The 13884-nt window shown below is 41.7% G+C and overlaps 1 protein-coding gene across 1 annotated transcript; it reads left to right on the top strand.

Moving 5' to 3' along the window:
- Positions 1-1072: 1072 nt before the first annotated feature.
- LOC308088367 (uncharacterized protein) lies at positions 1073-8170 on the top strand. Its single transcript, XM_080432787.1, has 5 exons — positions 1073-1177; positions 5005-5077; positions 5626-5753; positions 7046-7168; positions 7705-8170. Exons 1-5 carry the CDS (start codon positions 1151-1153, stop codon positions 7813-7815), a joined length of 462 nt encoding a protein of 153 aa, XP_080288913.1. The 5' UTR covers positions 1073-1150; the 3' UTR covers positions 7816-8170.
- Positions 8171-13884: the final 5714 nt, after the last annotated feature.

Here is a 13884-nt window from a genome sequence, read left to right as displayed (position 1 = left end):
ACATCATTAGATACATAAGAGGAACCCAGTTAGTGAATAGAATATAGAGTTCTATTTTTATTTATTGGTTTACTGTACATGTCCAGTTCACAATCCAGTCCAGCTGGTGGCGGTAATGCTCCTTAAATGGGTGCCAACTGCCAAAAAACACCAAAGAAGAAGAAGAAGCGACAAGATGACTACCGCACATTTGTCGCCTGTAGCGAATGATAATGGCACCCTCAAGGTGCTGATCACCTTAATATTGACCGATAATTTAAACACCTACACTTTTGCTGTTGGAGCACCCCCCGGTGGAGATAAGAAAGTGGCTAACTTTATCCTACTGTAGCTCTGCTCACTTGCTAACGCTCTGGACCAGAGCTAAGTGTTAACCATCCTAGCCAAACACTTCGTCGTGAGCGAGCAGTCTTCCCTCTCACGCCGAGCGACAAACAAGATGTTTGCGGTCATACATTTGTCGCCTGTACCAACCGACAATGGCACCCTCAAGGTGCTCAGCACCTTGATATTGACACATGATTTGAACAATTTGAACTACGCAGTTGTTGGAGCCCCACCTATATTGACACATGATTTGAACAATTTGAACTACGCACTTGTTGTTGGAGCCCCACCTGCACTCCCCACCGGCGCTCAGTGCTGTATTTTCGAACGCACCCAGGGGGCGAACAGCCTTCTACCATGCCGTTGAAGGCACAAGGGGTCGAGGCTGGAGTAGCCTCGGTCCCAGCCTCACTTATCTGCGAAAAGGCGAATCTTCTTTTCGGCCTCACAAGAGGCGAAAAGAAGAAACAAGGTGCTGACTACATTGATATTGACTGCTTCCTCTCACGCCGGCCCGGATAGCGATAAGATGGCCGCCGCTACCAATGATAATGGCACCCTTAAGGTGCTGACCACCTTGATATTGACCAACAACTTAAATGACATTGAGATATTGGAAGCTTAAAAATACCGGCTGCCCGATCGATGATGGTCAGAGGGTAGTCCTGCAGCCGACACTTCATATGTCAAGCTTAAAAGATTCTAACTCCATGAAGATAATCACCATGCTGCTCATGACCGGCTCTGCAGGCAATTAAGGGAGATTGTAATGACTCATTGACAATATATGCCATGCTGCTCGTGACCGGGGCTCTACCGAAATATGACAGTCAACTGGTCACCCCGCGAGGTAAGAACGTGTCTAACTTATCCTAGCTAAGCTCTGCTCACTAGCTACTGTGGACCAGAGCTAACTTTGTTAGGTCTCGCTTGCCGAAAATAACCAAGCTAGGTGGAAAGTAATTAAGTACGTACAATTCTGAGGTATTTTTTTACTTTACTGGAGTATTTCCGATTTCAGTACTTTCACTCCACTACATCTCAGAGGCAAACGGTGTACTTTTATTCCACTACAATTATTTGAAAACGTTAGTTAATTTGTAGATTTTGATTATTATTACAAAACATACATTAAGCACTTCATCCAAATTCGATCATTTGAAAATAGCAGATCAAGCTCAGGCATTGTTAACTGGTGGGTAATAATGTCAGACCCTGGAAGCACCACAAACAATGTACAAAAACGATATCATTTGATTTGCACAACGGTTATTGCACGGGTACTTAACTCGCCCTGGAGGCGGGACCCTCCCCTGGGTCTGAGCTCGTGATGTCGTCCAACTCCCCGGGGAGATGCTTGCTGGACGACGTGACAGCACAGGCCGCAGGTCGGCGGAGCAAAGTGAACGCACACTCGCTACAGTTCCCACCTATCTAAACTACAGGAGACCGTAAATGTAGTCTCCCCTCCTGCTAACACAAAGCCAGCTAGCTCCCCCTCACTAACTGTCTTCACCGCCGGCAAGACTAACACTTACGAACGGCTCCTCCCGTCCCCCGAGTGCCGTTTCACCAGACGTGGTGCTCCAAACCCTGTGCTTGTCCAACTGACCTTTTTATAGTGTCAGCGTCCTCTCCCCACCTGAAAACTATGCTGTCAATGAGTCCCTGCTCATCTTCCACACCTGCATTCATCAGTGTAAATCAATGGGACATTCTGCATAATGAGTACTCTCTACTACTGTAAGTATATTTTGATACCAATACTTTTGTACTTTTACTCAAGTACATTTTAAATTCCAGACTCAGAGTATTTCTACACTGCAGAATTGATACTTTTACTTAAGTGAAAAATGTGAATACTTTTTCCACCACTGGTCCTTAGCTTGCATTTTGATGGGTTGGAGATGGATAGAGGCTTTTCTGGTCACTAACAACCAAGTGATGGAAAAAGTACTCAAATATTTTACTTAAAGGTAGGGTAAGTGATATTTTCTGTTATTTCTTTTTGTTTTGTTAAAAGGTTAAAGTACAATATTCTGATAGTAATCATTGCTACAGAGCGTTTGTTAGGTCACAGGGGTCTCTCCAGCTCTTTAGTAAACAGAATATAGGTACATTTTCAGGTAGGTGACAAAGTTTAAGCCAATCAGGAGAGAGCACTGAAAATGCATTTTCTGTTTAATAAAGAGCTGGAGACTCCTTTTACTGAAAACTCTATAGCAATGAGTACTATCAGAATATAGAGCGATTTAACACATATTTTAACCAAAGTAAATCAATTACCCTACCTTAAGTAAAAGTACCAATACAGCAATGTAGAAATACTCTGCTTTAACGTTCGGAATTCAAAATTTACTTGAGTAAAAGTACAAAAGTATTGGTATCGAAATGTACTTAAAGTATCAAAAGTTAAAGTACTCGCTACACAGACTGTCCTGTTTCACAAGTTTTCAAATGTATGAAATTCATAAAAATCCTTTTGTAAATAGCAGATCTACAAGCTCACAAATCGCGACACATTGTGTGCTTGTAGATGGGCTATTTTCAAATGGCCGAAATGTAAACAGGGCTGTAGTGGTTAATGTATGTTTTTTAATAATGACCAAAATCTGCAAAGTAACCAGTTTTAAAATAATTGTAGTGGAGTAAAAGTACAATATTTGCCTCTGAGATGTAGTAGAGTAAAAGTATTGAAAATACTCAAGTCAAAATAAGTCAAAATTGTACTTAAGTACAGTATTTGAGTACTTGTACTTAGTTACTTTACACCACTGCCAACAACAAACTTGTTCGGTTGTAATATTTTAAAACAGCAAAACAAAGCTATTTATTAAACAGTACATCATATAATTAAATCAAATCTTTTTTTTACACAGATTCAAATGTTTTATGGTCATGATTCACCAGGAGCCTGTATGGCTTGGTTTCAGGCTTAAAATAATATATTTTCGGAAATCTCTATGGGCTTTTGATAACAGGAAGTGTCGCCCCTAAACACGCTCGCCACCTGTTTAGGAGTAGACCACTTACCCCAGGTCCGGTCCGGTCGCCCCAAACGAGCAGAACCATCGCCCCACAACGACGGTCCACTCGCCACGCCGGTGCGGAATGCTCGCCCAGAACCCTCGACCCGCCGGTGCGGAATGCTCGCCCACAATTCATATCATGGGGTCCATGTTTGTGCACACAACCACATTAATCTAAAACGATCCGGGGGGACTGTATTTAGGGGCGACCGGTTGGGTATTCCTTTCGATCTGTGGCACCACAAAATGGCCGCCACTGCTATGTTCTACGTTCTTTTCGGCTAACGACACTGCCAACGCTCAGTTTCCTTGATCAAATGGTCAGAAATAACAGGGATATGGATAGGTTTCTGTCATATTATTGCCTTTACTGTTGTGAATACTGTAGTTTATGAGTTTATGAGTTTATTAGGATCCCCATTAGCTGGTGCATAACAACAGCTAATCTTCCTGGGGTCCACAAATAACATAAAACATGACATTCGACAGTACATTACAGGACAATGATACAAATAGTGTACAGCGTCAATTTTCCTTCAAACAGTGACTTTCATATCAACCATCACATACAGCTTATTTTCTGATTCCCCATTTCCTTGGAAAGAAAAATTAAAAGAAAACAATAATACTAATAGTAATTTTACAAATGTCTCCCTTTGCTTCTTTTAAAGTAAAAACAAACTAAACAAATACAATCCTAATCATAACTGTGAAAGGATGTGTGTGTGTCTGTGTTAGCGAAAGTGCCATATTCCTGCATGTGTTTAAAAAAAAAAAAAAAAAATAGAATAAAAACCCTATATGAATGGGTATTCTGCTGTATGTTTACCATAACCTGTCTGCTGCTAGTGTAATTACAATCGTTTGGCTTCTAGATGCCTCTTCAATCGTCTTTTGAAGCTTGCTTTAGTTTTTTCTTTAGAAATCTGATCTGGCAGTGTGTTCCATGCAGCCATGGCTCTATACAGCACTGTGCTCTTCATAGACTCTGTTTTGGCTTTAGGGTTTTGATAGCAACCTCTTGTGACATGTCTCGTCTTATATGTATGGATTTTAGAGCTAGGTGTAAGTTGCTTATATAGACAGGTTGGATGTTTCAGCTCATTTATGTTTCTCAAAAAGACAAGGAGTGATACCATCAGCCTCTCCGTGACTAATGTCCAGGAGAGCTTGACATGCATTTTGTTTACATTATGCCTTGGTGTACACCTAAGGGCAAGCCGAGCTGCTCTGTTTTGAACCAGTTGCAGCTTTCCCAGGTCCCTCTGTCATAACCCTCTGTCATAACAGTCATAACACGGACAGAGCATGGTTATTATGTATTACCAAGTTAAGAGTTCATGATGCATTATTGGAAACGGATTGAACTAAGCTTCCCCTCTGTACCATGCAGGTTTCCTCTGGCAATGTTTCTTTCTTATACTGTATATGTTACACACACACACACACACACACACACACACACACACACACACACACACACACACACACACACACACACACACACACGCACACACACACACACACACACACACACACACACACACACACACAGTCTCCTTGGATTCAGAATTGTGTGTAATAAATTAAAAAAAATCAGTTGTGTAGACAATGTACATTTACTTGATAATGCCGTTTTCTGTTTCAGAATCACATTTCGGTGGCTGATGTCATCATATGGGCATCACTGGCGGAAGCATTTGTTGACAGAAGAGTAGCAGGTGAATGCTAATATAGATGTGTTGGCTAATACTGTAGCTTTTATGTTACAACCTACTTTAAGATTTTTCGGATGACTTTTAAGGACGGCCAGGATCCCAATTACATTTTAGATAGTGTTGGTCCTGTATGACCCTGAGTGCAGCCTTAGATCCTCAAATAGGGCTTTCTTAGTTGTTTTAAAACTCACCTGGGGACGGATGATGGAGCCTGTGGCCCGGGCACCTATGCTCTGGAAGGATGAGGATCTGAGCAAAGTGGGCTTTATTCACATTGTGTGTGTGTGTGTGTCGCATGCACGCACGCACGTACACACACACACACTGTGATGTTGCTAGGTTTTCAATGTAATGGGTCCCGTGACCCAAGGGTGGTATTTTAGATGGGTCCCAGGGACATTTTGAGTCCCACAAAAATTAACGCGTTTAACAAACACATATATTATTTCAAATGATTTTTTTTTTTTTATGTATACAAAACAATCACAACGTTTCATCGATTAAAAACGACAGTGCCTCAGTTGATGGTAGGTTCCTGTGTCTTGTGTCAGTGGCTTCCAGGCTCCCGAATGAGTGTCGCATTCGATACGAGGTGTACAACCGCGAGGGGCGACTAATCCGCAGCTGCCTGCTGTCTCGTAACGAGCTCCACGGACCCCGAAGGACCTACGCCAACCAGGTAGGACACGCTATATCATCATCATGAGACCCATCAAAACGTACAGTATGTATCGTCTTATCTGCTTTGACACTAGGAGGAGAGAATAGGAAGGACGTAGAGATACAGAGTAATTTCACTGACGTTAACCCTTTCAGACCGAGAACGCATCTGTGTCATTTTAAGATTTCTTTGGCTATTCAAAAATAGCAGATATACAAGCTTGTAGATCTGCTATTTTTGAAAAAATCTTGAAAATATTTTTTAAGCAAACATTTTGAACTCAAATCTTTGCTTCTTGGGGGATTATACAAATGTCTTCTAAATCCTAGTTTTTGGAAAAACAAAAGAAAATGTTGCTACAATCAGTGGTTCTCAAACTTGTTCATGTCAAGGACCCCCAAAATTATATGAATTTTGGCCGTGGACCCCCATCTGAAAATATTTTGTTCCAGGGACCCCCCAGAAGTTGTAACGGAGTTAAAAATGTTCGCTACGGAAAAACATATATTCAAAGATTGGCACACATTTTCACAATTAAAAAAAAAAAAAAGCAGATCTACAAGCTCATAGCGCGGCGAGCTTGTAGATCTGCTCTTTTTTGAATAGCCCAAAGAAATCTTAAAATGACACAGATGCGTTCTCGGTCTGAAAGGGTTAAGACCGGGAAAGCATCATTTTAGATTTTAACCACTGAAACCATTATCTTATACTTGGGCTATTTATGCAAACAGAACAGTGCAAAGTATATGCAAACATAGAACAGTATATAAAGTAAATGAAATAGCACCAAAATAAATAAACTAGAAGAAAGACATAGTAAATTAAATACTTGTAAACTAAATAAAGTGTATGGTGCATTATGCACAGCTCAATTAAAGTCTCTGTAGCATAGAACATGGTACAGGGGCGGCCATAGCTGAGTGGTTAGTGAGCCCGCCTAGGGAGCCAGAGGCCCTGGTTGCCCCAGGTACGATTCCAGGCCACGCCAGCATATGTGTCGATGAAATGAAATTTGTCCCTGAGCAAGACTCTTAACCCCTAATTGCTCACAGGCCCTCATTGGAAACAAGCCCGCAAGGACATTCATGAACGTCCTGTTAAAAGGAATTATCATTATCACATAGAACATATATAATGGCACCAAAATAAGCACTTTGTTGTGCATTATTAGCAAAAATAAAGAGTGTGTGGTGCTTTTGTATGTATGTTAGTATAACGTTATATTATTATTGCTCATCCATGATCTAAGCTTGATTTGACAAAATGTGTTTCCCCTTCTTCTTCTACTTTCCTTTTCCTCTTTATCCTAGGAGGGATTGGCTTGGTACGGCCGCGCGGCTACCTGGCGATCGCTGGATCCTGCTGACAGCTGGCTGTCACCTGTCACGGGCACAGATGTGGAGTCTGTGCTCCCCCGCCCAGTGGTGGAAGAAGTACTCATTTTTTTTACTTAAGTAAAAGTATCAATACTACAATGCAGAAATACTCTGTTACAAATAAAAGTCTGGTATTCAGAATTTACTTGAGTAAAAGTACAAAAGTATTGGCATCAAAATGTACTTAAAGTACCAAAAGTAAAAGTAATCATTATGCAGAAATCTTCCATTCAAAATGTATAAAATCATTTGAAAATAGTAGATCTACAAGCTCACAACGCGTCACAACACATTGTGAGCTTGTAGATCGACTATTTTCAAATAGCCTAAGTCTATATAGGGCTAAAGTAGTTAACTTATGTTTTTTAATAATATTTAAAATCTACTAAGTAATAATAACTAAAGTTGTCCAATAATTGTAATGGAGTCAAAGTGCTATATTTGCCATAATGACTTCTTTACGCATTGAACCAACTTGATTGGTTTTGATTATAGATTTTTTTTTAAATCAACAAACAAACAAACGTTGCATACGTGTAGTCGGTGTGTGGCTTGAGGTTCTTCAGCTCGATGTCCTCCCTCTGGCTCTTCAGTTTCTGGATGTCGGTGAAGAAGCTGTTGTTGTAGAGGACCAGGATGTACATCTTGCGGTACGGGTGCGGGATCTGCACCGTGATCACAGCGCTCGAGTGCAACACCTGTAAGGGGGTGCAACCATTTAAATGTATTAAAAAGTATCAATAATCGATCATCTGATTAAATAATTGATTAATAACTTACAGTTGGAACGTTTGGTTTAACAGTCCCATCTGTAAGTACTAAGAGACATGGAGAGCCAGCTTTTAGTTTGTATCTCTCTGCCAGTGATTCCCCAAATGGCTGAATAAGCAGATCTTAAGACATTTATTTTTGCTTTGCTTATCTCAATGATTAATTTGATAGCTTTTGTTTGTGTTCCCTTGCTCTTATACTGAGTATATTTTCGTTTTATGCAAATTTTATTCATTTTGACTGTTTTACTGTCTTCTTATTTTGATGTACTTGTTTTTATGATCTTAAATTTGTTGGTGTAAAACCCTTGAGTTGCATGTTATGTATGAAAGGTGCTAATGATAATAAATATCATTATCATCATCATTAATAATCGATCCCTTATTTTGGGCATGGTCATTTTATGCAAAACGTTTTCAAAACATTTTCAAAACTTTATCTACAAGCTCACAACCAGGCCTGGAATTTCACCATTTTAGGGGCAAGGCCACTTGGCCTTTGGTGTTGTAAATCTTTTGACGGCAGGAAGGCCATCAAATAAAACAAGATTTTAGTCCATTGAAAGAATTAATTGAATTTAAGGGTTAAGGATAATTTTAAATGTAATATGTATTGTAGACTATCTGCAGTGAAATAAATAAAGTATGGTATTTACACTATGATCCATGCTCAGCCCTGCACCAATCAAAGTCACTGGATTGGTTTAAAGATGGGGACTCAGGGGAGTTAAGAATTCAGAATCTCAACAAAAGACACTGGTGTCTACATGACAAGAAAGAGACACCGGTGTCTACATGACAAGAAAGAGACACTGGTGTCTAGATGACGAGAAAGAGACACTGGTGTCTACATGACAAGAAAGAGACACTGGTGTCTAGATGACGAGAAAGAGACAGAGCAGAAAGTGGTACAGTCAGCTGGGGCATTAAGGCCACTGTGGCCTCAGGGCCATTTTCTTGAGGAGAACAAGGCCAAACTGAGGGGCAACGACGGCCATGGCCTTAGTGGCCTCCCTGAAATTCCTGCCCTGCTCACAACGCATCTCGATGGAACACATTGTGATGGATATAAATTATTCAATCAATCAATAGATCAATCAAAAGCACCTGTTTGAGCGATCCTGTGCTTCTAGACCTCACAGCTGCCTTCGACACTTTACAACACAGCATTCTCCTCTCACGTCTAGAGTGCTGTGTGGGTGTCGGAGGCACTGCTTTAACATGGTTCAGGTCCTATCTGTCAAACAGATCGTTCTCTGTAGCCCTAGGTGACTCCACGTCATCCTCTGCACCTCTCCCATGTGGAGTCCCGCAGGGCTCAATTCTTGGCCCCATCCTTTTCTCCCTGTACCTCCTCCCTCTGGGTTTGATTTTTAAAAACCATGGCATTCCTTACCATTTCTATGCAGATGACTCGCAGATCTATATGCCCCTGAAAAAAAAATTACACCACCTCCCTGAACTCACTGATGGACTGTCTGAAGGACATAAAAGCATGGATGGCCCTGAATTTCCTTAACTTTAATGAAAGTAAAACAGAGGTCATGGTGTTCAGACCCAGCACCGCCTGCGACACCTCCTCTCTGGATCTGGGCCCCCTGCAGCCTTTTCTAAAACCAGTGGTCACTAACCTTGGTGTCAAATTGGACAGTGATTTTAAGTTTGACAAACAGATAAACTCTGTTGTTAAATCCAGCTTTTATCAGCTGAGGCTCTTAGCCAAAGTCAAGTCTGCTGTAACCCTCTCTGATTTTGAACGTCTTATCCATGCTTTTATCTCAACCCGACTCGACTACTGTAATGCACTTTGTTGGCATTAGCCAAGCCTGCTTGCCACGACTACAGTTAGTCCAAAACGCGGCCGCTCGCCTCTTAACAGGGGCACGGAAATATGATCACATCTCCCCTATTCTTGCCTCCCTACACTGGCTCCCAGTTCGTTACAGGATTCAGTTTAAGACTTTAATGTTTGTCTTTAAGTCTTTAAATGGGCTGGCACCATTATACATATCCGAACTTCTACCTCCCAATAATGGTACAAGGGTCCTGAGGTCTACTGACCAGTCACTCCTTAAAGTCCCAGCAACTAAGTTGAAAACACAGGGAGATAGATCATTTTCCTCCATAGCGCCCACATGGTGGAACAAGCTGCCACCCCATGTTAGTGTCTCAAACCCTGCCTGTGTTTAAATCACGTTTGAAAACTCACTTGTTCTCCTTGGCGTTTGAAAATTCAGATTGAGAAGCTGCTGCTTCCCCAGGCATTGTGTCAATCGTTGTCTTGTTCATTGTGTGTGTTTCTCTTGTTTATTTTAGTATTTTACTGAGTGTACAGCACTTTGGTTCAACACTGTTGTTTTTAAATGTGCTCTATAAATAAAGTGGATTGGATTGGATTGGATATCCCAGATAAATACGCAGCAGTGCATGAGTGGTATGACAATGTGATTGTTATGCCTGGATGTGTGACTGTCTTGTCCAGGGTGAACCATGGCCTCACTCATCCGCAGGATATATATCTCCCTGAAGGTGCGGATGAGTATGACAGTGGCAGTGATGATTACACTAGGGGTGCAACAGTTAACCCATTAAGACCTGAGGCCGATTCTACAAATGCCTTCTAAATCCTAACAGTTTTCTGAAAAACGTGTTGCTATAGTAGTGGTTCTCAAACATTTCCATGTCAAGGCCCTCCAAGATTATATGTATTTGGCCGCGGACCCCCTATAATAACCAACATTTTGTTCCAGCCCCAGAAGCAAAGATTTGAGTTAAAATTGTTCACTTTAAAAATTATATTCAAAGATTGGCACACATTTAAAAAAAGTTCTACAGTACAAGCTTCGTGCCGTGCTATGAGCTTGTATATCTGCTATTCTTGAATAGCCAAAGAAATCTAAAATGACAGAGGCTTTCCCAGTTTTAATGGGTTAATGGAACTAATCGATTTGATTAATGAAAGAAAATGATAAAGTATCAATTAACATTACAGGCGAAACAAATGTCAAACATATTGAAAATAGTAGATCTGCTCGCCAGTAGTACTAGCCAGTAGTAGAACTGCTATTTTCACAATTTTTACATGACATGTGTGAATAGTTTTTGTTTGTTTTTACAAATCTATTACATTTTTGAGCAGACAAAAAGGACAGGCGGTATTCATGACCGTTGTAGCAAAGAGGTCTGCAATTCTTTTTGACACAAACAACATAAGTGACAACAAGAAAGTAAACTAAATTCAGCAAACTAATATACAAATAAAATTGAAGCCCAGCAGAGGCTACTCCAGACCTGGAGACACAACCGCCAAAGCAGCCTTCCCGTTATGATACCCATGGATGGTTACCAGGTAAGAAACAGCAGGTTAGACAGCCATAGAGAGAATGTAATAGATGATAGAATGAGTATAGCCAGGGCATGCATTTCTATGCTTTCAACATCCATCTTGGTATTAACCACATGAACCCTTGCGTCTGTATTCTGGGCATGTCATATAGGTGAATATTTGGCAAAAAAACGAATACATTCTCAGAAAATAGCAGATCTACAAGCTCACGGGTCATGTTGTGACAACTTGACACATTGTGAGCTTGTTTGACGAAGACATTTGGTGCAGAAGGGAAAAAAGAGGGGTCCAACTAGACCCCAGGGGGAACCCTGTCAACAAATTACATCGGTTTTAAGTGGTTAAGGTTCATTCTCTTCTGCATTCCACCCATTGTTCACATCCTCCTCACAGGGAAGCAGTCAGTCGATCAGGCAGCCTGGACGGTTCAGTGTACGAGAATGAAGCCTTGCTGCTCCGCTCCTTGCAGCAGAATCACCTTCACCACCACAACAACAACCAGCACCATCAGAGTCTCAACTCTGGGCCGAGGAAGAACCAGGACAGCCCGACACACAGCCCCGCCCCCGGCCTCACCCCCAACCTTGGCCTGAGCTCCAGCCTCTATAACAGCCTCAACACCCTGCTGAGCCAGGCGCACGGCAAGCCACCCCAGGATGCTGGGCCCTATTTCACGAAAGCAGAATTAGGGGTTAAGGCTGGATTTAACACCTATCCTGGCTTAATTTAGCCAGGATTTGCGATGAATCAGTTTCATGAAAGCTGAATTATCTTGCCAGATTAGTTTATCCGTGACTAGATTTCACGAAAGAAAATTCACACAATCCTACCTTAGTTACCATGGCAATTTAGCTGTGAAGTTATCCTGGTCCCAGCCAAGCTTAATTAATTAGTTAGTCCAATGACTCCAATCTTAAACCAATGACTTTTTCCACAGTTAATTCAACACATATGTTTGTATATGGACTCATTTTAATGACCCTGCATTCAAATAAAATGAAATAAATACAAGATATAATCTATTTAATTATATTACCGAAATAGTGTGTGACCATGAATCATAATTGTTTCACAATGACTCATGTGATATGTCATTGTCACATATGTTAACACTATAGTTCATATTGTAGCTGTTTGGTAATATATTAGTTTTTTTTTTAGATTATAAAAAATGTCTGACACACACACACACACACACGTGGACACACACACACACACACACACGTGGGGGGGGGGGGGGACTAGTCTTTAATACACTGTATAATCAGATGAGGGAAGGGGCAATGGAAACAAGCAGACATTTGCAGAAAATATGTGCCTTCACTTTTGTGCGATCACTAGTCCGCCCCAACGCTCCTGATTTTGTGTATAGAGGGGCGGGTGTATAGAGCCGGCGAGAGACTGCGCCTGATCCCATTGGTTCACCGATCTGTCCGTCAACCCCCGCCCCGTTAACACAACATTACGAGCGACGCCCACTGCACTCTGGTTGGTTGGGAAGTGAAACACTTCCTCATACCCGCCTCGCCTTGGTCCCAACCCTAGTCGCATCTTGTAGATATGCTATTTTCAGAGCGGAACCAAACATAAAATGACTTGTCTTTTAGTTTGACTGGATCTCCTCTCCATAGTCCCTCTCTAACAATTAAGTCTAGTTTTTATTTGTTGATGAAATTGTCAGTATATTTAGTCTTAGTTTTAGTCATCGTAGCTTAGTTTTAATTTTGTTTGTCTGTGAAAAAAGGTAGTTGACGAAAGGATTTCGTCATAGTTTTAGTCGACGAAACACGTGTGTGTGTGTGTGCGTGTGCGTGTGCGTGTGCGTGTGTGTGTACACTTGTATTACTATACTTGTGAGGGCCAAATGTCCACACAGGTATAGCAGAATCTGAGCAATAGAATTGCCGTCTCTCTTTCCTGGTCCTCACAACAGAAACGGTTGTTTGGAGGATTATATAGGCATTTAGAGAAAAGAAAATTGCCGATCTTCTAGCTCACAACAACGTGTTGCAGCACTGAGATTGTAGATCTGCTGTTTTCGACTTTAAATGGCAAGAAATTGTCAAAACAGCATTCATAAAATTCATTAAAATGTTGATGTCCTGAGAAGTGCAGTACTGTGTGTGTGTGTGTGTGTGTGTGTGTGTGTGTGTGTGTGTGTGTGTGTGTGTGTGTGTGTGTGTGTGTGTGTGTGTGTGTGTGTGTGTGTGTGTGTGTGTGTGTGTGTGTGTGTGTCGGGCCGCTTCCCTACACGCACACTACGCAGGTTGCGTGGGGCCCCGCCTACCCGCCGATCAAAGGGGCCCCCTCTCCGCCCCCTCCCTTCAGCAGAAAATAACGTGCATTACTGCGTTCACATCAGCGCAGGCTGCGCAGCGCAGCACTGCTTGGCTTGAATGAGACAGCTGCTGCAGGCTGTCTGATTGGCTGTCTGTCAGTGGCACGCTCTGGTGTGTGCTGTCTGCTCCGCCTCCCCTCCCCTCTCAGTGACAGTGAGAGTGTTTTGGTTTGATAGAGCGGTTAGCGCGCGTTGGTTTAAACATAAAGAAAGCTCACTCACTAGACAAAATGAAACGCATATACCCCTCTGGATACGAGAAAAAGAAAAAACGTCAGACGGAGCTGAGACAACAGCAATCAGGTAATTAAATACAACT

The sequence above is a fragment of the Gymnoscopelus braueri genome (assembly GCF_963280865.1).
Source record: "Gymnoscopelus braueri genome assembly, chromosome: 7".
In the NCBI taxonomy this organism is placed as follows: Eukaryota; Metazoa; Chordata; class Actinopteri; order Myctophiformes; family Myctophidae; genus Gymnoscopelus; species Gymnoscopelus braueri.
Note: the sequence above shows the minus strand (reverse complement) of the source record. Positions and strands in the feature narration are given on the sequence as shown.

What these genes read in the sequence shown, in the direction of transcription:
- LOC308088367 (XM_080432787.1), top strand. Translation starts at nt 1,151, where the DNA reads ATGACAGTCAACTGGTCACCCCGCGAG. An exon ending in TCAACTGGTCACCCCGCGAG is followed by an intron (nt 1,178 to 5,004) that starts GTAAGAACGTGT and finishes TTTCTGTTTCAG; the next exon opens with AATCACATTTCGGTGGCTGA. An exon ending in TGTTGACAGAAGAGTAGCAG is followed by an intron (nt 5,078 to 5,625) that starts GTGAATGCTAAT and finishes GTCTTGTGTCAG; the next exon opens with TGGCTTCCAGGCTCCCGAAT.